A 22,698-nucleotide genomic window follows, 5' to 3' on the forward strand; every position below is an offset into this window, starting at 1 on the left:
ATTTTTTAATATTTTCGGCCAATTTGTTTTATGCTACCTATGTTTGGTAAAAAAAATCGCAAAAAGCGTATTTTGATTGGTTTGCGCAAAAGTTATTGCGTTTACTAACAAAGGGAAAGATTTTTGTCATTTTTGTTGTTTTTTTTTTTTAACGCGTAATGGCGGCGATCTGCGATTTTTTTTGCGGTACTGCGACATTGCGGCGGAAAGATCGGACCCTTGACTGACATTTTTGACACTTTTGGGGTTACCAGTGACATTTCTACAGTAATCAGTGCTATATATATGCACTGTTACTGTAAAAATACACTGGTAGTGAAGGGGTTAACTTTATTTGAGAGGGAGGGGCTGTGTGTGTCCCTAGGGGCGTGATTCTAACTGTGATTGGCTGTGGCTTCAACTGTATGCAGAGTGATCAATGGATCTACATAGTAGATCCATGTGATCAGCTCTCATACAGAGAGGAGAATGACAGGCAGCTTGTTTACACAAGCTGCCTGACTTTCTCCCTCTCCCCCGCCGATCGCAGAGTGGCCGGCGGCGATCGGGTCCGCCGGTCACACGCGCGGGGGGGTCCGTGACCACGCGGGAGCGGGAGCGCGCCTCCGGCGGCGCGCGCTCGCTCCCTAAACCCTCACAGGCGAGCGACGTAGACCTACGTCACTTTGCCTGTGAGGGGCTGACCGCCGCCGTAGATAGTCGTGCGGCGGTCGGCAAGTGGTTAAATACGTCACATCAAGAGGATCGCATAGAAGATGACAGATGTGTAGACTGCCGTCCATTGAGATCGATTGTGATGGTAGATATACAGAGTTCATAGAGCCAAATTGCTCGACATGTTTCGCTTAAATAGCTTCTTCTGGAGCTAATAATTAGATGCTCCTCTTTGTAAAAATGTAGGCATAGTATCAGGCATGAAGCCAGAGTATGATAACGAGGAAGGTGGAGTCAACAGCCGGGAGCAGCTCAGAGGCAAATAAAAGATACAAGTCATATCCGTGCAGAAATGGGCGCCTGAAGTTTTTTGTAAGGGTCAATTAAATCCAGCCCGTATAGTAACTGGGGGTACATCCCTCCTGCTGATCTCTTTGACAGGCAGCTTTGCCTTATATGATTTTCTACAGAGTTACTTTATGGGCTGGATCTAATTGACCCTTACAAAAACCTTCTATGAGATCATCTTGATGTGACGTATTTAATAATTACCGCAATTACCAGTATTTGTATGTATATCTGCACTTTGTTAATCGAATACAGTGGTTATATATATCAACGCCTCTTTTGAGGCGAGGTGTTCACATTTTTTATGTATTTTAGTTGTGAATTAATAAAATTTATATTTTAATCAACCCAGTGCCTCTAAAGTCCATGCTTCTCCAACAATCCATTTTGTAGTTCATATGGGATGTGGCACTTAATTACATGTACGTGCGCTCAGTTTACTGCTACCTGATAGCGCATTCAATCCAAATATTCACTTTGTAAATACGGATTTGACCTAAAATATATTGCAACAATCACCATTTTATTCTCTAAAAAAAAAAGTAATTTTCTAAAAAAAAAATACCAATTTAAACAAAAAGTTCCAGAAAAGGCTTGGTCTTAAAGCGGTTAAAGGTATAGCAACACTCCAGAAGTCCGGACATAGCCTTTGCAAAGCACTCTAGGACTTTCCAGTATGTGTCTGCACCAAATCAAAAAAAGCAGCAATGGAAGTCTTCAGCTGCCTTGTAAAGACGATGTCTGAGCTTCTGCTGTGTTGCTGTAGCTCCTCTAGCTGGGAACTCAGATTAGCCTCTGCAGATGTATGCAACAATAACCAGAGTATTTGAAACCATTTTAATAGTAGTTTTGTTTTTCTGGCTAACTTTAAAAGTGTAGTTTTTGTACAGTGTTTGTATATTCTGCTCATGTGCATCTTTTTTCCTATGCTGACATACTACAGTGCGTCAGTAGTAAATATGTTCCAGCTGTGATAAATAGATTCTTACATTGTGATGACCGACCGTCATGTGGTGTGTGTTTTTTGGCAGCCAGCGGTAGTGATATAGTCAAACTGTATGACCTCACTACTTTATGTGAAGAAACAGAGGACAAATATCAGAACCCATTCACCATGCCAGTGGCTGTTCTCCTCTACAAGTAAGTGTTTTTCTTACCAGTCACATCTTTCCTAGTGTTCTGATGGTCTTTTGTTTCCTGTTTATGCTGCCCTTTGTCACTAACCTTTTGTGTGAGATTAAAGCTGAATTCCAGGATCCAGCCTACTTTTACACTTCTAGCTTCCTGTTCTCATTCACATCAAACATAAAACCAAAATACACAAAAACTTTCATCTTGGGGAAGAACATAATACAGACTCTACCCCTGCTAGCCTCTACATCTATGGAATACAATACAAGTTCTCTTGACACTTTTATTGGCTACATCCCTTTTTTTTTTTTTTTTTTTTTTTCCCGATGCATCTTCACAATACATCACAACCACATTAAGAATTGTTACACTAATCTAAATGTTCTCATTTACAGCCAGTTAGGGATATGATACGAATGCTCTGATATATCTGTTACTAGGGTCTGAGAAATAGCAATTGTAATACAAAGTCCTGGAAAAAAAATATCAATAACAAGATTAAACAAAAGGCAATGATATATGAGATATAGATATATACTTTAAGGGTGATCTGTCACTGTCACAAATATTTCAACTATGAAATAAAACAGTTTGCTTTATAAAGTAAAAAAAAAAATCGTGATAGGGTATTTAAAAAAGAATAATGGCTACCCATAAATATATGTAAAAAGAAGAAAATCGTAGATTTTTACATTTGTTTTTCTTTGTGAATACAGTTTATGCCCAGGAGCATAGCCAAGATTTTACAATAGATTGCCCTGTCCATTTGCTCCTCCAATGCAGCGAAGTCAGTTTGTACCTTTTTAGCAGAGAAACAGCCCAAACCATAATGTTTCCATCTTCGTGCTTTGACTGTAGGGATGGTGTTCTTTGGGTTATAGTCAGCATTTTCCTCCTCCAAACACGACGAGTCAAGTTAATGCCAGAGAGCTTAACTTTGGTCCACGGCACTTTCTCCCAATCCTTCTTCTCTAAATCCTTTAGATGTTCATTGGCAAACTTCAGATGGGCCTGTACATGTGCTTTCTTGAGGAGGGGGACTCGCCGTGTTTTGGAGGAAGAAAAAAATGCAGAGCATGACTCTAAGAACACCATTCCTACAGTCAAGCACGGAGGTGGAAACATTATGCTTTGGGTCTGTTTCTCTGCAAAAGATACAGGCCAACTTTGCTGCATTGAGGGGCCAATGCACAGGGCCATATATTGTAAAATCTTGGATAAGAACCTTCTTCCCTCGGTCAGGACACTGAAGAGGGGTCGTGGATGGGTCTTCCAGCATGACAATGACCCAAAACATGCCACCAAGGCAACAAAGAAGTTGCTCAAGAAGAAGCACATAAAGGTCTAGTCGGTATCCAGACCTTAATCCTATAGAAAATGTATGGAGGGACCTGAAACTTTGAGTCGCCAAGAGACAGCCAAGTAACCTTTAGGATTTAGAGAAGATCTGTAAGGAAGCGTGGACCAAAATCCCTCCTGAGTTTTGTGTGCAAACCTGGTAACCAACTAAAGGAAACCTCTTATCTCTGTGCTTGCCACCAAGGGTTTCTCCACCAAGTACTAAGTCATGTTTTGTTTGGGGATCAAGTACTTCTTTTTCTCTGAACTGCAACTTAATTTATAGCATTTGTTTGTTTCTTTAATGTGTTTTTTCTGGATTTTTGGTTTATATTCTGCCTCTATCATTTAAAAACACACCTATGATAAAAATTATAGACCCTTCATTTCTTTGTAAGTGGGCAAACTTACAAAATCTGCAGGGGATCAAATATTTTTTTCCCCACTATAGGAAAGTGGAAAATGAATTCCACAGGCAGCACTATATAACCCAGTCCCTTGGCCTTTAGCCCTACTAGTGCATAGCGGCACAGTATGATTTTATGGCCAAATGTGGATTTCTGAGTTGTCAGTCTCATAAATAGTGTTTTTTTTTTTTTTGAAAAAGATTTTTATTGAAGTCCAACCTAGGCACACAGTGCAACAGAAACATTACATAACCAGCATAGCACAACAGCCTCCAAGGGGTAAACATCCAGAAACAAAAAATGTTCCATAACACATATGGCATATAGTAAAAAAAAGGCAAAACCCCTCAGACAGCCGCCGGTCAGCTCGCACTAACCATGCGCCCAGTAGGACCCCAAGTTTTGCATTTTTAAAGGAAAACAACATCCCCGCACCCCCCACCCCTCAGCCCAGAACCAAGAACCAGGCCTCCCCACCCACACTCCCTTAGGAGGAGCAGGCGAGGTGGCCATCTGAACAAATCCCCCACAGGTGACAACCCAGAGAAACCCCCCATACCAAACCACCAGGTCCGTGGCAGAGCACATCAATCACTCAACAGTCACACATCAGGGGAATGATCTAAGCCTCAATCCGCCCCCCATATCGCTCCAGACCCATCCTAACCATTAACCTGCGTGTCCACTAAAGTAGCCTCCGAGTCCACCCATCGGTACCACACCTTCCTAAACTTCTTAGGTGACCCCCTAGCCTCATAAGTCATCCTGTACAGTACAATGTCGGCATTCACCACCCGTATCCACATCCCAAGAGTCAGCTCCGCAGTATAGATCCAACTCCTGGCGATCAATTTCCTAACGCAGAAAAAAAGAATGCGGAGAAACAGCTTGGTGGCCATATCTAGACCCTCCACCTCCACGACCCCCAGTAAACACACCAGGGGAGAACAAATATTCGGGAGACCAAAGCTATCCGCAATAAATTTCGTAACCTGAGACCACAGTGGTCGCACCTTAGGGCAGTCCCAGACCATATGCAGAAAGGAGCCTCGATCTCCCGAACACTTGTGGCACAAATCAGTATCCCTCTTACGCATAGAGAACAGACGTACCGGAGTATAGTAGGTCTGGTGTAGATATCTCAGCTGTATCATCTTATCGGTCGAAGAAATAACCGTGCCCAAATAATTCTCCAATACCTCCTCCCACTGCTCATCGGTCAAGTCAGGAATAAAGGTCACCCACCTAGCCCTGGCCCTATCCACTGCCCCAGAACCCCCAGGACACAGCGCCCCGTAGTATCTGGAAATCCGTTTCATCGGCTCCGGATCCATTAACAGAGCTTCGAGCGAGGGGTTAGTCAAAACCACAACCCCCCCCCCAAACTGCACCCGCACCGCGTGCTGAAGTTGTAAGTACCTGAAGCGCCACGTCCCGGGGATCCCAAAGGTCTCCCTCAGCTGTGCGAAGGACACCAACCTACCCTGATAGAACAGCTGATGTAGGTACTTCAGACCATATCTAGCCCAACTACCCCCATCTTGCATACGGACAAACTCCTTCAGCGCCGGATTAAACCACAAAGGCCTATTCGGCGAAGTCACCAAAGAATCGTCCCCGATCCGCGCGGCACAAAGCCGAAAGATTTTCCCCGGCAAACGCATCACCGACCCCAGGTCCCGCCCAGGAGCCCCTCCCCGATATAGGACATTAATCAGCGATTCAAAGGAGGAGGCCAGGGCCGCCTCCACCTCAACCGCTGCGTTAGGCACCTGCGGAAAATATCTCCAATGCAGGAAAACCAACTGCGAAGCAAAATAATAAGAACGCAGATCCGGCACCGCCAGTCCCCCTCTCGCCACCGGGCATTTGAGCACCGACAAGGCCACTCTAGAAGGTTTATTACCCCAAAGCAGAGTAGTAAGAATAGCATCTATCCTCCGGAACACCCCTCTAGGAACATAGACCGGGGCATTAGAGAGTACATACAAAAATTTGGGCAAAAATATCATTTTAAAAATGTTAACTCTGCCCAGCAGCGAGAGGGGGAGCGACCGCCACCGCTCCACTCTATCCCTAAAAGCCTTCACTATCGGAACAAGATTATTCTCCAGAAACCTGGAGATCGGGAGCTGAAACACAATCCCCAAGTACTTAAACGAATCGGTCAAAGGGATGGGGCACCCAGCCGGAGCCACAACCCCCTCGTCCAAGGGAAACAAGGAAGATTTGGTCCAATTGATACAAAAGCCCGAGAACTCCCCGAACTCCCGAATCACTCGGATGGCATAATTCAAAGAAGGCCCCGGATCCTGCAAATACAAGAGCATGTCGTCCGCATATAGAGAAACGCGCTCTTCCATGTGACCCACCCGCAAGCCACGAAAGACCATACTCTCCCTCAACCTCATAGCCAAAGGTTCCATAGCCAGGGCGAACAGCAGGGGTGACAAAGGGCACCCCTGCCTGGTCCCCCTATGCATCCGGAAGGGTTCAGAGATCTGCCCATTCACCCTAACCCTCACCGTAGGCTCTGTGTACAGTAACCGCACCCACGACCGAAAGATAGGGCCAAAACCGTACGCCTCCAATACCCTAAAAAGATATTCCCATTCGACGGAGTCGAAGGCCTTTTGTGTATCCAGAGAAGCCACAACCCTCTCCCCACCCACGTCGTGTTTTGCCTGAAGGTTAACAAAAAGCCTCCGCACATTCATTTGCGCACACCGCCCCGGCATAAACCCCGTCTGATCTGCCTTAATCAATTTCAGGATAACCGTCTGTAACCTTAAAGCCAGGACCTTTGCCAAAATTTTGGTGTCTACATTAATCAGCGAGATCGGTCTGTACGCCCCACATTCCCGGAGATCCTTCCCGGGTTTCGGAATAAGGACCACCAGCGCTTCCCTCATAGAAGGGGGAAGAACCCCACCCTCCCTCGCAGAGTTATACAGAGACAGCAAACGGGGAGACAAGACATCCCGGAAGGTGTGATACCATTCCGACGGCAGACCGTCCAAGCCGGGGGACTTCCTGGGGGAGAAGGACGCAACTGCCTTCTCAATCTCCCCCACCGAAAACCCCCTATCCAAAAAGCCCCTGTCCTCCTCCGACAACTGCGGGAACTCAACACCCTGCAGATAATCATCCAGCTCCGACTGATCCCTAATCGAGCAGGACTTGTACAAGTCCTCATAATATTTGGCAAACTCCCGGAGGATACCAGCAGGATCCGTCACCTCCCGTCCCTTTTCCCCCAGAACACACCCCACATGCACCGGAACCCGATCCGAGCGGGCCAGGAAAGCCAACAATCGCCCATTCTTGTCCCCAAACTCAAATACCCTCCTCCTCTGGGCCAACATCGTCCTAGTCGTCTGGTCAGTCAGGAACAGTTGTAAGTCCCTAGTCGCCTGTCTCCACCTAAGCAACCCAGCTGGGTCTGGAGCATCCACATAGCGCTCTTCCGCCCCGGAAACTTCCAACTCCTTCTCCACCCTCGTAGAGGCCAGCTGACGTTTAAAACTTTTTAATTCAGTCATGTAAACCCCCCGCAAAGTAGCCTTAAACGCCTCCCATTGAAGCGGGACCTCCCCATACCCCCCATTCTCCCCCCAATAGGCAGCTATGGCTTTGGAACAGGCTATTTTTATGTATTCCTCCTGCAACCAACTGGCCTCCATCCTCCACTGACGAACCCCATCCCGAAATCCCACCCGAAGAGTGAGGGCCAGGGGGGAATGATCCGAGTGAACTCTAGGTAAATATTCCACCGAGTCCACCAGGCCCAACCCCGCCTCTTCAGCAAGTACCGTGTCCACCCGAGACAACGATTTATGCGTCTCCGAGTAGCACGAGTACTCCCTAGCCAACGGGTGCGCATATCTCCACACATCCCGAAAGCCATAAGTGGTCAACCACCCCGCAAGGGGGGCCGGAGAACCAGCCACAGCTCTCAGTCTGTCTAGTTCAGGATTCGAGACAGCATTGAAATCCCCCATAAAAAACACCAGACCCTCCGCCACCTCCATAGCTGCTTGAAATATCTCGTCAAGGAGAGCCAGGGAGAATGGAGGAGGCAGATACACATTCACAATAGTTAGCACCCTCAGGCAAACCTTAAAGACCAGAATGACATATCTCCCAAACACATCCGTTTTAACAGTGTGCACCGTTATGGGCAATGCTTTTGTAACTAAAATGGAGACCCCCCTAGCATAGGAAGAATAAGTAGAGTGATACCCCTGAGCAATATGTGCCCTTTTTAGGGAGAGGATCCTGGAGCCCTGCAAGTGAGTCTCCTGCAACAGAATCAAATGAGGCTTATGCGTTTTCAGATAATCAAAAATCAACGAACGTTTGAACTTAGAGTTCAAGCCCCGGACATTCCAGGACACCAATTTCAGACGCTCAGCCATCATCTGAATGTACCGCAAGCAGAAGGCTCCCGCCCCTGACCCCATCCAGGGCCCTACCTCCAAGCAAAAGCTCCAGGAACCCCACCCCCGAGCCCCAGAGAACCCCCCAACACAGCATCACAGCAATCACATGCCCCCCCACAAGTCCTGGCCACAGTAAAGCCTCCCCGGTCACCTGAAATGAAAAAAACAAAACAAAAACCCGCCCCAACCCGCCAAGTGCCTCATCCCGTAACACCCAACAGTACAAACAGGCAGAGTCCCTCTCCTAAAAGAGGACCATACACCCCAACTCCAGTCCCAAAGACCTAGTAACCCAACATAGGCAGTCTCTCAGTCTCCGAAAAAAAACAAAAAACACAGCCGGTCCCCTCCCCCCCTGCAAAAAAAAACTACAGGGAGACCAGGGGCGGCAAAGGGAATGGCCAGGAAAAGAAAAAAAAAATTTCCCCGACCAAAAAAACCAACAACACAAACCCCCCCAAAAAAAAGGGGAAGGGGAGCAGCAAAAAACGAACCAACCAAAAAGAGTCCGTCTGTCCGCCTGCAAAAAAAAACAGTTCCACATGTAGGTGCACAAACTCCAGTTGACAAGCTTCAGTCCCAATCAGCCTCCAGACCAAAAAAACAAAAAACTCCTTCAGGATCCCCTCGCATCCAGCCACTCAGACGCCTCCATAGGGTTGTTGAAGAAATGGGCCTTGCCCCCATCCAGCACCCGCAGCTTAGCCGGGTATAGCATGCTGTACCCCAAGTTGAGCTCCCTAAGGCGCCTCTTCACCGGCTGATAGCTAGCACGCTGCTTCTGCGTAGTCGCCGAAAAGTCAGGATAAATGGAAATGCGGTAGCCATTATACTCCAACGGAGGGCCAGTGCGTGCCACCCTCAGAATGTTCTCTCTGTCCCGGAAGTGTAACAGCTTCGCAATCAAAGAGCGAGGGATAGCCCCCCTCGGGGGAGCCCTGGCAGGTATCCTATGGGCCCTCTCAATGGCAAACATTCTGGTAAAAGTAGCGGAATCCATGTTCGCTTTCAACCATCCCTCCAGAAAGTCCTCCGGCTTCCCAGCTTCCGCACCCTCAGGAAAACCCACAAATCTGAGATTATTGCGGCGCATGCGATCCTCCATGTCAGCCAGTTTCAATGTATGATCAGATATATTCTGTTTAGAGACCTGCACCGTTGTCTCCATAGGTCTCAGTACAGCTTCCACATCAGTAAGCCTCCTCTCTGCAGCATGAGTCCTGTCCCTCACCTTTGCCACATCTTGTTTGAGAAATGAGAATTCAACCTTGAGGCCATCAATTTGTTCAGTAAGGGAGGACCTGCAGAACTGTATGGCCTCCATGATCTGGGACAAGGAAGGTTCCCCGGGGGCCGAGGGGGGGGAACCCGGCAGCCCTGCACTCACCGACTCCACATGTCTGTCCAGCGATCGCCCCCTCTGCTTCCCTCCCTTCCTAGGAGGCATAGGAGCGGGTATAGGAGCCACCGGATCATCCCAGACATCCCTGCCAGGGTGCGCATCATCCCGCGCCATCGGCGCCTCCCCCGCCTGATGGCCGGCGCCATCTTGAGCTCCCCATGCGAACCGAGCCAGCCTGTCCCCCGGGGTCGCTGGAGGCACCTTCCCGTACTTCACCATCATAGGAGTCACCCCTTCGATTCCAGGGAGCCCTCCCGAGCAGCCAGCAGCAACTGAAGCCAAGTTTGTGCACAGGATAACAGCAGGATCACAGGCACATAGACGGAGCTCTCCCCCTGTACGTCCTCACATGCCGGCCGTTGGCTCCGCCCCCCCTATAAATAGTGTTTTAATATGCTCTATGTAGACCCCTCTGTGCTGGAACAGGTTATATTTATATCTGTGCAGATCTGGGAAATTGACAAGTGGTATGAAGCGTTCGGTCTCAGTTGGACATTAAGAGCCGCAGAAGTATAATTAACCGCTGATGGGTTAGGTAACTAAAACCAATCCCTCAATCTTATTCCACTAATAATATCAATGAAAGCCTTTATGACTTTGAACACTCTCTTCTATTTGTAATCTGTGTTACGGTAGCTGTGATATTTCCCTAGAGTACATTTGTAAACAAAACTGAAACTTTTTCGGGATTCAGTTCTGTAAAATATTCATTATGTTGCGGAACACTGAAATCCGCTACAGCCGCTGTAAGGCAGGTTGAAATACTGTGTGTTTATTTCCGCTGTGTAGAAGTGTACACTCATGTCATCTACTGGTAGCTATGTCCATTGCAGTGATCTTTTGCTCTTCTTCTTTTTTTTTTTTTTTTTAAATCTACTTAGGGTGGCTTGTAATATGATGATGAAGAAAATGCAAAATAGGAAGCATTATGGAACTATTCGTACACTATTATTAAACTGCCTGAAATTAGTGGATAAAGGAAGACATCCTCAGGTATGTTTATGGTGCTTTCTTTAAAAGTAAGCAGGTTACTAAACTTAGCTGTGACCTTCTACTATAAGCTTGTTGTTTACGGTGTTATAGCTTTCACCGTGGCTCAAAAGGGCTTTCTACAGCCGATAAAAAGGATGGTGACCATACCATCACTCCAAGTGAAATTCCTATGTATGAGCTAATTGGTTACAATGACTTTAGAATACAAATTGCTGGAGTAAAGCCGTAAAAAACAAAAAACAAAAAAAACAACACATTCCTTACCTTACTCCCCAAGTCCAGATGCTTCCTGGTGCTGATGTTGCTGGCCCCACCGTGGGATCTCGATAGAGTTCAGGATGTTTTAGGATTTCAGTTCCTCTTTACCCGGATCCCCAAAGAAGGCCTTGTGACAACACCCTTGTTTAGACAAACCCACCAGAAGCCAGGGCATCACCTGAATATTACTACATGTTTTATTTCCTTCCACCATTTTGTAATTAGAGGGTGGGGGCTGACACATAAGAAGACCCTTCTTCATTCATGCAAAGTCTGATTTAAGAAATATGTAATCTGAAGGTGATTTATTTTTCTATATAAAGATTTATTTAACCCTGCTGGCCTCATGAAATACTTTTGCAGAATGGCGATGATATTTTTGACAGAAGATGTCGGATTTTACTGTATATACTTATATTAATGCAGCCCTATCCTTTTTGATTTTTTATTTATTTTTAACCCTTTATCAGATAATTGCTTCAGCCAACTACATGCTCTCCGAGCTTTTCCAGCTTGAGCCAAAGAAGGAGGAAGGTGTAGATGCTGCTTCCAATGGGAATTCCGATGAGAGCTACAGTGAGGAGGAAGAAGAGGAAGAGTTGGGGGACAGTGATGAGAATGGAGCATACAGCTCCTCTTCCAACCCCCCTGAGGACAGCAAGGCTGTGGCTGTCATTAAGTCAGTCCGGGAGCTCTCCGTTCCAGAAAAGTACAAGTCCACCCATCAAATCAGGGTAAGGAGCGATGTCCAAAGGCAGGAATTGTTCCACTGTAATCTGCAGATTTTTTTTTCGCTGATCATTTGAGCATTTTCCACACATTTTTTCACATTGGTCAGTTCATGGATTATTGTATTTTCCCAATGTTGACAAACTGTTGTCAAAACCTGAATATAGCCGATCCCCGCTGAGCAGGCAGATGACAGGTCCGTCTCGGCTTACTTTGCAGAGACAGGAACTGTCAGATCCCCGCCCCCCTCTATGGGAGATCAGATGAAACGGACCGCCTGTCCATTTTCATCCGATCCTCCAGACGGATGGAAAGTAGGGTTTCCATCCGTCTGAATGTCACGGACAGGATCAGATAGCAGCGGGTGTCAGTAAAGATGTCACCGCTGACATTTGCCGCTCCATAGGCATGCATGGAGTATAAGATCTGGTCCACCTAAAAAACTGACAGGCGAACCGGATCGGAAAGCCCGTGTGAAAACGGCCTTAGGCACCTTTCACACGAGGAGACTCCGACAGCGGATCTGCCTGCTCAGCGGAAGTCTTTCTGCTGATCTCCCGCTGAGCAGGCGAATGCCAGGTCCATGTCTGCTCCACTGATGCAGAACGGATACAGCCCGCTGTTCTCTTTGGGGCGATCGGATAGATATGGACCACCTGTCCGTTTCCATCTGACAGTTACTCATCTCGACCTGCTGGACGGATGAGAAACAGATCCCCATCCATCTGTTTTTAGGGAACAGGATCAGATCAGAGGTCGGCGGTTGTCAGCCGACACATGCCTGCTGATATCCACTGCTCCATAGATCGCAATGGATGGTCCGATCGGTTCCCCCTACAAAAACTGAAAGGCGCACCTAAACAATCTGTCAGGGGTCTCAAAGTAATTCACAAGTGCAAAACAAGTGAACAAAAACGTCAGTTTGTCCAACAATTCTTCATTAGCATTCACCTGTGCCTCCATGTATACTCCTTTTGCATTTGGGGAGAAATGTCGAAAGCACGGATACATGCTGATGCAGAAGCAGCTGCCTTTAACCTGAGCGTGACTGTGTACAGCCATTCATTTGAACTGGTGGATGTAGAGCTTTGGGATTTTACACTTCCATACATCAGAGCTGCAGAACATCTTTGTAGAGATCCATAAAGTGAGAGCAGCACCACCACTTGGCTTTGTATTGTAACTACTTCAGCCGTTGGGTGAAAAAGGTAATTTTAGGAGACAGCAGAACTAATGTGAAAAATTGCATGTAATTCGGCATGCCTTGAACTGAAAAATGAGGGTGTATATTTTCAGTGGATCAGGGAATAACTTGTGGTTTCCCATTTGTTTTGCTGTTTTCCAGCCGAGCTGTGCATTTCCAGTGTGCAGTGACACAGAGGAACGCTGCAGATTGGTGCTTGGCTATGTCCTGGAGGTGAGTTAACGGTCAGTGATTTGCTATGTTTAGTTTGTCTTCTCAGAATGTTTTTCCTAAGAACTTTAACTGTCTGTGTCCCTCTAAGGGCTTGAAGTCTATTGACGGAAGTATTAAGAAAGAAGGGGAGCTGCCTGCAGCAGACCCCAACACTCCAATCCCACTAAAATATCAAGACGATTCTGCTAATGTTGTCTCTGATTGCTTGGAGAAACAGATGCAATTATTCTTACACAAGGGTAAGTGTTCCCTCTGCAGTGATGAGTGGCTTAGTTATGTAATATATACAAAAACAAATATATATAGACATATATATGTATGTGTGTGTGTGTTTGTAATATATACACTATGTATAGTCAAAAAAGAGAGTGGCACTCACGGGTCTTGAAAGGTGAATGCAGGATAACCGTTTTATTTTGATGAGGCACAAGCTTGTCTTCTGCACGACGACGAACTTGTGCTTTGTTGAAATAAAACCGTTATTGTGCGTTCACTTTTTAAGACCTGTGAGTGCCGCTCTCGCTTTTGTATATTTGCACTACAGTTTTTGCTGTGCACCCAGACACATCCTTTTATTCCTGATTTGTGTGTGGTGGCAACCATTGGATTATAAATATATGTATGTATATATGTAAAAATGTGTGTGTGTGTGTGTGTGTGTGTGTGTGTGTGTGTGTGTGTGTGTATATACAGCATCTCACAGAAGTGAGTACACCCCTCACATTTTTGTAAATATTTATTATATCTTTTCATGTGACAACACTGAAGAAATGACACTTTGCTACAATGTAAAGTAGTGAGTGTACAGCTTGGCATCCATGGTTCCCTCAATGAACTCCCCTGTGCCGGCAGCACTCATGCAGCCCCAGACCATAACCCTTCTTCCACCATGCTTAAATGTAGGCAAGACACACTTTTTTCTTTTGTGCTCCTCACCTGGTTGCCGCCACACACGCTTGACACCATCTGTATCAAAGAGGTTTATCTTGGTCTCGTCAGACCACGGGACAGGTTCCAGTAATCCATGTCCTTAGTCTGCTTGTCTTGAGCAAACTGTTTGCGGGCTTTCTTGTACATCACCTTAAGAAGAGGCTTCCTTCTGAGATGACAGCCATGCAGACCAATTTGATGCAGTGTGCGGCGTATGGTCTGAGCGCTGACAGGCTGACCCTCCACCCCTTCAACCTCTGCAGCAACATGCTGACAGCACTCATACGTCTATTTCCCAAAGAAAACCCCTGAGCACACGCACTCAACTTCTTTGGTCGACCATTGCGAGGCCTGTTCTGAGTGGAACCGGTCCTGTTAAACCGCTGTATGGTTTTGGCCACAGTGCTGCAGCTCAGTTTCAGGGTCTTGGCAATCTTATAGCCTAGGCCATCTTTATGCAATGCAACAATCCTTATTTTCAGATCTTCAGAAAGTTCTTTGCCATTAGATACCATGTTGAACTTCCAGTGACAGGTATGATAGAGAACACCAAATTTCCCACACCTGCTCCCCATTTACACCTGAGACCTTGTAACACTAACAAGTCACATGACATCAGGGAGGGAAAATGGCTAATTGGGCCCAATTTTGACACTTGACACTTTCACTTAGGGGTGTACTCACTTTTGTTGCCAGCGGATTAGACATTAATGGCTGTGTGTGGAGTTATTTTGAGGGGACAGCAAATGTACACTGTTTATACAAGCTGTACACTCACTACTTTACATTGTAGCAAAGTGTAATTTCTTCAGTGTTGTCACATGAAAATATATAATAAAATATTTACAAAAATGTGAACGGTGTACTCACTTTTGTGAGACACTGTGTGTATGTGTGTGTCTATATATGTATATGTGTGTGTGTGTGTGTGTGTGTGTGTGTGTGTGTGTATATATGTATATATATAATATTAAATATACTGTGTGTGTGTGTGTGTGTGTGTGTGTGTGTGTGTGTGTGTGTGTATTACTGCAGCCAAAATGTGGGGAAAAAAGTAAGTGTTGAGGATGAATTGGGCTACACCTATATTGACAAAATCTGTTTGCTACTGATTATCTTTTTGTTGACAATAGTGCCCCATTGATTTTGGCTTGCTGTGGGTCAGGTGATGCCAACAAGCAGCCAAATCCCTCAGTAGCCAATCATTTTAATTGCCAATGCAAGTTAGACTTCGAACTCCGGCAGATTTTTATTGCTGTCTGTGTTCCCTTTTGGGGATATCGGACTTAATTATTTATCCTGGGTACCCATATGACCAGTAAGTCAGGACAATCAGGTTTTTGCTTGTCACGGGAAAAAGGGAGGCGCTTTTATTTGTCACTTATTCTGGTGACAACTGTCAGAGCTAAGATTTCCCTTCATTATAGTTAAATTACAACTAATTGCTTTTGACAGGAAGTGCAGGTTAATCTTTCCAATGAAGACAAAAGCAGTAAAAATCTGACAGCGGTTCTAACTCTTTCTGTCCTAACCATAAAATGAAAACACTTATTTAGCTGGAGTTGTACTTTATAAATTCATGCCAATCAAACATATAATTGTTTAAACAAAGTATTGGATAAAATCTACCTGCAGAGTGGCTCTGAATTTCATCCGGTCATCCACTTTACACAGTTGCTCTGTTTCTACTGTTGCAAAAAAAAAATGTAGCCCAATGTGTTCCCTGTGAAGCCCCGTACACACGTACTGATCGTCGGCCGAACGATCGGCCGTCTTTTGTCCAGGGCTGTCGTGTCTGTTGAAAACTGCAAAAGACTGCACACAAATTTTGTCGGCCAACAACAGCCGACTGCAGAAGTGATGTCATGTGATGGTTAACTTTCCTTGTCTTTTTTCTTTTCTGAGCATGCCCAGTCTTGCAAATCTGCTGTCTGTCGGCCGAATTCTGTACTGACTGGCGAATAATCGGCCGTTCTGGTGTTGGCCAACAAAAATTTTAATGCTTGCAGGACAGATTCTGTTCGGCCGAAAATGCGCTGTTGGCTGTCGGAAGCATCATACTAACAAGCCGACAATCGGCAGTCGGCCATAAAGATTCGGCCGACTGCCGATTGTCGGCTTGTTAGTATGATGCTTCCGACAGCCAACAATCGGTACGTGTGTACGGGCCTTTACTCCCTCAGCCCATCACTGGCCCAGACACCCACTAGTCTGGCCACACACGGGGGAAACTACACACTGAGATCCTATGAGAAGAGGCTTCAGATCCACCCAGGAGTATGGCAAGCCTAAATTCTGCTGCAGCTGATTAAATAAAACTCTGATTATACTGGACAATCAGACAAACACATTGGCAGTGTTTCTTGGACAGCATCAGCAGTTTGTTAGGTCATTCTACCTCCTGCCTGAAATTGCTTGTTAAAGCTTTATACCTGACAATAACAATACATCCTGCTTTTTCTTCTATCTATTCCAGTGGAGTGTACGGATAAACAGTGTTCTAGTAGATCTGGCATTGTCCCCAGCTCTTGGCAGTTCAAAATGAAGCTGCAATTGATTATCAAGGCTTCCAAAGCCTATTATGTACTATCTGATGCCGCAATGAGCCTGCAGAAGTATGGACGAGCACTGAGATACGTCAAGTTGGCTTTGCAGTGTTACGGTAAGTTGCAGAAGGAAAGGAAGTGACTGGTTTCAGAAGATTTTCATCATTTTGGGCAAATTTCTGCTTGTAAAGCACTGCCTTATATGCTAATCAATCATGTTTAAGACCCAGCCTGTGTGCGCCATCTCTGTGTGCCGAGTACTGCTCCTAGATGTTCTCCCCAAGATGAAGTTGGGGATACAGCCTCAGTGTCAAGTCTGAAAATGTAAGTTTTATTCTTGCCGGAGAGTATGGTGAGCCATGAGCTTCAGGCGTATGGACTTACTGTTCTGGGGGAAAGATAGTAGCTCACTCCCCCCCTTCCTTACTGGTTATTGACAAAAAAGCCTTGTATCCGTTTCACAGTATAAAAGGCATTCTGTGAACAGATGAGGGGAGATCTGTCTTTTACCTGCCCCATCTCTTCCCTCCTGTCCCCTTGTCCATTCACAGAATGCCTTACATTCTGTGAAAAAATGTGTTACTGCACCCAAAAGCTTGCAGCTGACAGTAGTAATCAGCATGAACAAAACAATACTGAAAAGTTTGAAAGAAAACAGTTTTTCATAGTTTTTATAAAATTTTGCAAATAATCTTTCTTCATGAATTTAGGCCAAAATGTAGTCTGCTATATTTTTTTTTGTTTTAACTACTTGCTTATTGGGCACTTATTCCCCCTTCCTGCCCAGGCCAATTTTCGGTATTTAATCACGGTTGGGTTCTTATTTTTACTAAATAAAAGACCAAAAATTTTTCAAAAATAAAAGTTTTTCGTATTTTGTTAAATAATTTTGCAGTAGTGATGGGCACTTTATAGATGGCACTGATGTGCACGGTGTGGGACTGATGTCCCTCCAACAGAAGCCAGTTAACAGCTTTCTTTTTTTCTTCACGCTGACTGAGGAGAAAAAAGAAAGCGGATAACCGGCTTCTGTTTACGTCCGTGATCAGCTGTGATTGGCTGACAGCTAATCCCGTGTTTAAGGGGCCCGCTGTGATTGGCCCTTAACCTGATCTGTGATCAGCCGAGTCCCAAGGACTCAGCGATCCCAGAGCGCAGCGCGAGAACGTAAGGCCGTATATGTATGTATGTATGTATATATATATATATATATATATATATATATATATATATATATATATACACACACCCATTTTTTTTTAAGCGTTTTTATTTACCACAAAAGAAAGAACAAAAAGTATTTTTCCAGCACATGTACAGATTCATAGTTCAGTACAATCGGTTACCATGTAATATACATAGGCGGTATCAGGAGATCAAAATAGGTCACAAAGAAAGAACGTAGGTCGGCAGTTACATCTAGGCTTGCAAGGAGTATAAACATGCCATGTAGTTATGCACATGTGAAGGACGTCTATTTAGCTATAGCGTGGGTGCCAAGTAGTTAAAAATAAAATAATAAACCAAATCAGTGAATATTATTTAGTTTGTGTGAAAGTTAGGCGTTTTTTTTTCTTTTTTTTTTTTTTTTTTTTTTTTTTACGGCTTAAAAATCAGGACGGTGGAAACATCCCTGAAGTTACCCCATTTTGGAATGCAAACACCCCAGTGTATATTCTAAGAGGCACAGGGAGTCTTTTGAAGACTTCATTTTGCCACAAGTTTTTGGAAAATGTGGAATGAACATGAAAATTGTATTTTTTCACACAAAGTTTTCAGTTTTAAAAGGATATTTCTCACACAGCATAGGCATACTTAGAATGACACCTCAAAACACATTCTGCTACTCCTCACGAGTGTGGTGAGACTTTTTCACTGTTGGACTGATTTATATACTGGATTTTGTATCTTGTGTATCACACAAATCAACCAATTGTATCAAAGCCTTTGTACTGTAATGGTCTCCTCTATATGAGTGGTCGGGGAATATAGCCTAGTGTAGTGTCACCTATAGTAGTCCCTGTTCCTAAAAACCAAGCAAGCCCAGCTTTACTGGTATGTGGCTGTGCCTAGTAATGCCATGTTCCCTGGCAAGGAAGTACAGGAGGCTAAAGAGAGGAAGCACAAAAGAGTTCCTGTGGTTCCAGGAGTGCAATTGAATGGCTGGAACTGGTGTCTCGCAGGAACGTAGTCAGTTAGACGTGCAGATGGGTCAGTTCATGCGCAGGCAGAGGCCTGGTTAGGAAACAGTTAACAGGCAGAAAGGTGGTTCATAAACAGGCCAGGGTTAGTACAGGCGACAATCAGGGACACCAGCTGCGACTAGCTGCACTATTAGGGCTTGTTCACACATGAGGTTGGGATGGTGGTAAAACCTTGCAGTTGAGCCACATTTATTTACCACCCTCAACCGCTACTCCTTTTAGCTGCAGAGGCCCGTCGATCATAACCCATTCAGGTGGTGGTTGTGTAGGGTCCGAGGGGCTAAAGCAGGTGGTGACGAGGCGATACAGCGCCTCCTTACTGCCTGTCAAATGCTCTCTGAAGAGTGATCCGAACACTGATGGCTCTTCAGAGAGCATTGGACATGTGAATAAGTCCTTTTGGTGGCCTTATGACTGGTGTGGTGCTGATCAGGGACACTGCAGCTGATGTGATGATTAGGGGCTCTGGGACTGGCGTGGCAGTGATTAGGGACACTGACTGGTGACAGCATGTTTTTTTTTTTTTTCACTTTGATTACTTATTGTTAAAGTGATGATCACGGTTTGAGCAATCGGTAAAATTGTTCAAAGGGTTCGTTTACTGCTGTGATTTATCACATCTATCAAATGGCACAGGGCTGCTGTGATTGGCCCAGGTATCATATGATTGCTATGACCAATCACGGAGATAACACAGTAGTAAACAAGGCATCCTGAATGACAGCCTTGTTACTATTGTAATTGTGATCAGTCACAGCGATCACTTGGTACCAGGGCTGCTTACAGCAGTCCAGTACATTGATCTGTGATCTGCTTTATCCAGTGACACAATTGGTCACACACAAGTGGCCCATGTGGGAGGACATACTGGTATGTCCACCTGTATGGGCACTGCTCCCGTCCGGCTGTATACAGGTGTAGATCATAAAATTAAAATATCAAAAATGTAATTTATTTCAGTTCTTCAAAAAGTGAAACTCCTATTTTTTTATATAGGTGCGTTTACACATAATATATTTCAAGCATTTTTCTTTTTAATTTTGATAATTAAGGCTTACAGCTAGTGGAAACTCAAAATTCAGTATCTCATCAAATTAAAATATTACAGAAGACCAATAAAAAATAAATAAAATAAAAAGTAATACAGAAATATTGGCTTCTTGAAAAGTATGCCCATGTACAGTATAGTATGCACTCAATATTTTGTTGGGGATCCTTTTGCATGAATTACTGCATCAATGCAGCGCAGCATGGAGGTGATCAGCCTGTGTCACTGCTGAGGTGTTATGGAAGCCCAGGTTGCTTTAATAGTGGCCTTCAGCTCATCTGCATTGTTGGGTCTGGTGTCTAGGCTGCCTCTTGGCAATACCCCATAGGTTTTCTATGAAGCTTAGGTCGGGGGAGTTTGCTGGCCAATAAAGCACAGTGATACCATGATCATTAAACCAGGTATTGCTACTTTTGGCAGTGTGGGCAGGTGCCAAGTCCTGCTGGAAAATGAAATCCGCATCTCCATAAAGCTGGTCAGCAGAGGGAAGCATGGAAGTGCTCTAGAATTTCCTGGTAGAGGGCTGCACTGACTTTGGACTTGATAACACACCGTGGACCAACACAAGCAGATGACATGGCTCCCCAAATCGTTTTGTATTTCATTTGGTAATCAAGGTCCCAGAGTCTGGAGGAAGAGTGGAGAGGCACAGAATCCAAGTTGAATGAGGTCTAGTGTGAAGTTTTCAGTCAGTGATGATTAGGGGAGCTGTGTTATCTGCTGCTGTTGGTCCACTGTGTTTTATCAAGTCCAAAGTCAGAGCAGCCCTCTACAAGGAAATTCTAGAGCCCTTCATGCTTCCCTCTTCTGACCAGCTTTGGGAGGCTTGATGCTTGCCGAACAATTCACAAAAGCTTTTGTGTAAATTGAGGTGTAGGTGGGAAGAAGTTGTTGATAAATGGTGTTCTACCCTTTGATTGTCAAATTTATGCATGTCAGGTTTTAATGTGCTGAAAACAATTTTGTCATTCTTCATAGATGCTTACAGCTGCCTGTGTACCAGTCAAGTTCCCGACGTCATGCTGTTGCTGTGCCAGTACCTCGCTCTCTGCGGAGACATCCAGCTCATGCTAGCCCAAAATGCAAGCAACCGAGCTGCATATTTCGAGGAGTACAGTTACCAGACAAAGGATGATCAAGAGATCCTGCACAGTCTTCACAGAGAATCCAGCTGTGATGGTAAGCATCTCAAAACCATTCGTACATGGAGGAGCCCCTTAAAACAGAACCCTAGCTCCATCCACTGCAGAACTCTCTTAGTCCGTCTAAGTGACTAAGAGACCTACTGGGAGGTACACCTATCCTTCGAGACACTTTCCAATAGCTGCCTTCAAGCAGTGATGTCCTTTGACATCAGCGCATTCTTTTGAAACCATATAAACCCAATTCCTACATTTTGAATATTTGAGATCAAAAGCTTTTCAGTCTGTGCAGCTACAAGGCTGTATCTTCCTCCTGGGTCTCAGTTTAAAAACAATATATATGTGCTTAAAGGCTAACTTCACCTTTAACCATGCTACACCAGTACACAGGGTGTAAAATGTTGCTAAGCCACCCTCCTTTCACCTTTGACAGCATGCGGGGGTTCTTCTCCTCAGCAGCAGCTGTTAAATGTAAAATCACTGTAGCTCTGCAGTGCTCTTCCTGCACAGCTGCGTCATTCATTCTCAGGGATCTGTGAAAGAATGAACTAAAAGTCCCATCTTCCACCCAAAAGGGCTTGCAGTTCGCAATGGAATGGGAATACGGTAATCAGCACATTTGTAGTCCATTGACGCGTCGTCCTGATCACCGATTGAAAGCCAGTACAATGATAGAAATGGAGAGCTGGAGGAAATGTTTGCAGGAGCCTGACATTGCACTCACAACTCACTGAGCAATGCTTTTGTGGAAAAAATAATAAATGCAAATTTTTCTGCCAAAATACGTGCAGTTATGAATTTATTTTTAAAGGTGAACTTGACTTTTTTAATGACAACCAGTCACCATTGGGTGTATTCAAGAACCTACATTTTTAGTCTCATAGTGATCTCACATTTTCAGTCTCATTTGCCTTACTTAGCCAAGCTAAGTAAAGTTCACTAATAAACTTTTTTCCTCTTTTGTAATACTTTAAAGTCTAACTAAACCTATTTTCTCTTTAGTTCATCGACGGACACCGCGCTCCATTTATCCTGCCTTCTGCAGGACTAGGCAGAACAAAAAAAACAAACTCGGCTACGCCCATGGTCTGTCCCAGCTGGTATATAAGCCCCTCTCTTCTATAGGTATTCCGTTTTTCTGTCTAGTCAGGAGTAAAGACTTAGGCTCTCTGCTGGGATCTTTTGGTCCTAGAAATTTATGCTTTTTTCTACTTCCATGCATCTTTTTTGCGCTTTTTTTTTTTTTTTTCTCCTGGAGATCTACAATCAACTACCAGGCTGGGCAACAGGCTGGTTAATCGAGATCCTGTGGTCTCCACAGTCCGGCTAGCGAGCACGTGCTAGGTTGGCCTTAACTTAGCCTCAACAGGCAGAGGTAGGCCCTCGAGTTAAACGTTTCACAGGGAGCAATGTGTCTGTCTATGAAGTGATGGATTTTAAGGTGAGTACTAAAATCCTATTTTTTTTTTTTTTACCTGTTCCCAAATTAAATCCTTTCTTACTGGAACCTATCATCATTGTTTTCTACAGTGTACAATGTTTTCTCCATTTACATTCTGCTTACTAATACATGAGCAGTGTATGCTAAATTCAAGGCCCGCCTCTGTCACAGTTGGCCATGTGCCTATGGGCTTATGTTGACAGGCATTTCAAACATGCCAAGTCTGCAAAATGCCATTGACTTTAGAGATTAGGTTCACCTTTTGACA

General features: G+C 44.8%; 1 protein-coding gene across 2 annotated transcripts in view; it reads left to right on the plus strand.

Moving 5' to 3' along the window:
• EDRF1 (erythroid differentiation regulatory factor 1) overlaps positions 1-22,698 on the plus strand; it is a 146,943-nt gene that overhangs the window by 37,810 nt on the left and 86,435 nt on the right. For both annotated transcript variants that reach the window (XM_082269364.1, XM_082269365.1), the window contains exons 10-16: positions 2,034-2,142; positions 10,604-10,715; positions 11,444-11,707; positions 13,048-13,119; positions 13,208-13,358; positions 16,526-16,711; positions 20,826-21,026. In XM_082269364.1, the coding sequence (XP_082125490.1) occupies positions 2,034-2,142; positions 10,604-10,715; positions 11,444-11,707; positions 13,048-13,119; positions 13,208-13,358; positions 16,526-16,711; positions 20,826-21,026 (1,095 nt within the window). The remainder of the gene's footprint in view (positions 1-2,033; positions 2,143-10,603; positions 10,716-11,443; positions 11,708-13,047; positions 13,120-13,207; positions 13,359-16,525; positions 16,712-20,825; positions 21,027-22,698) is intronic.

This window comes from Pelophylax lessonae, assembly GCF_965119305.1.
Source record: "Pelophylax lessonae genome assembly, chromosome: 9".
In the NCBI taxonomy this organism is placed as follows: Eukaryota; Metazoa; Chordata; class Amphibia; order Anura; family Ranidae; genus Pelophylax; species Pelophylax lessonae.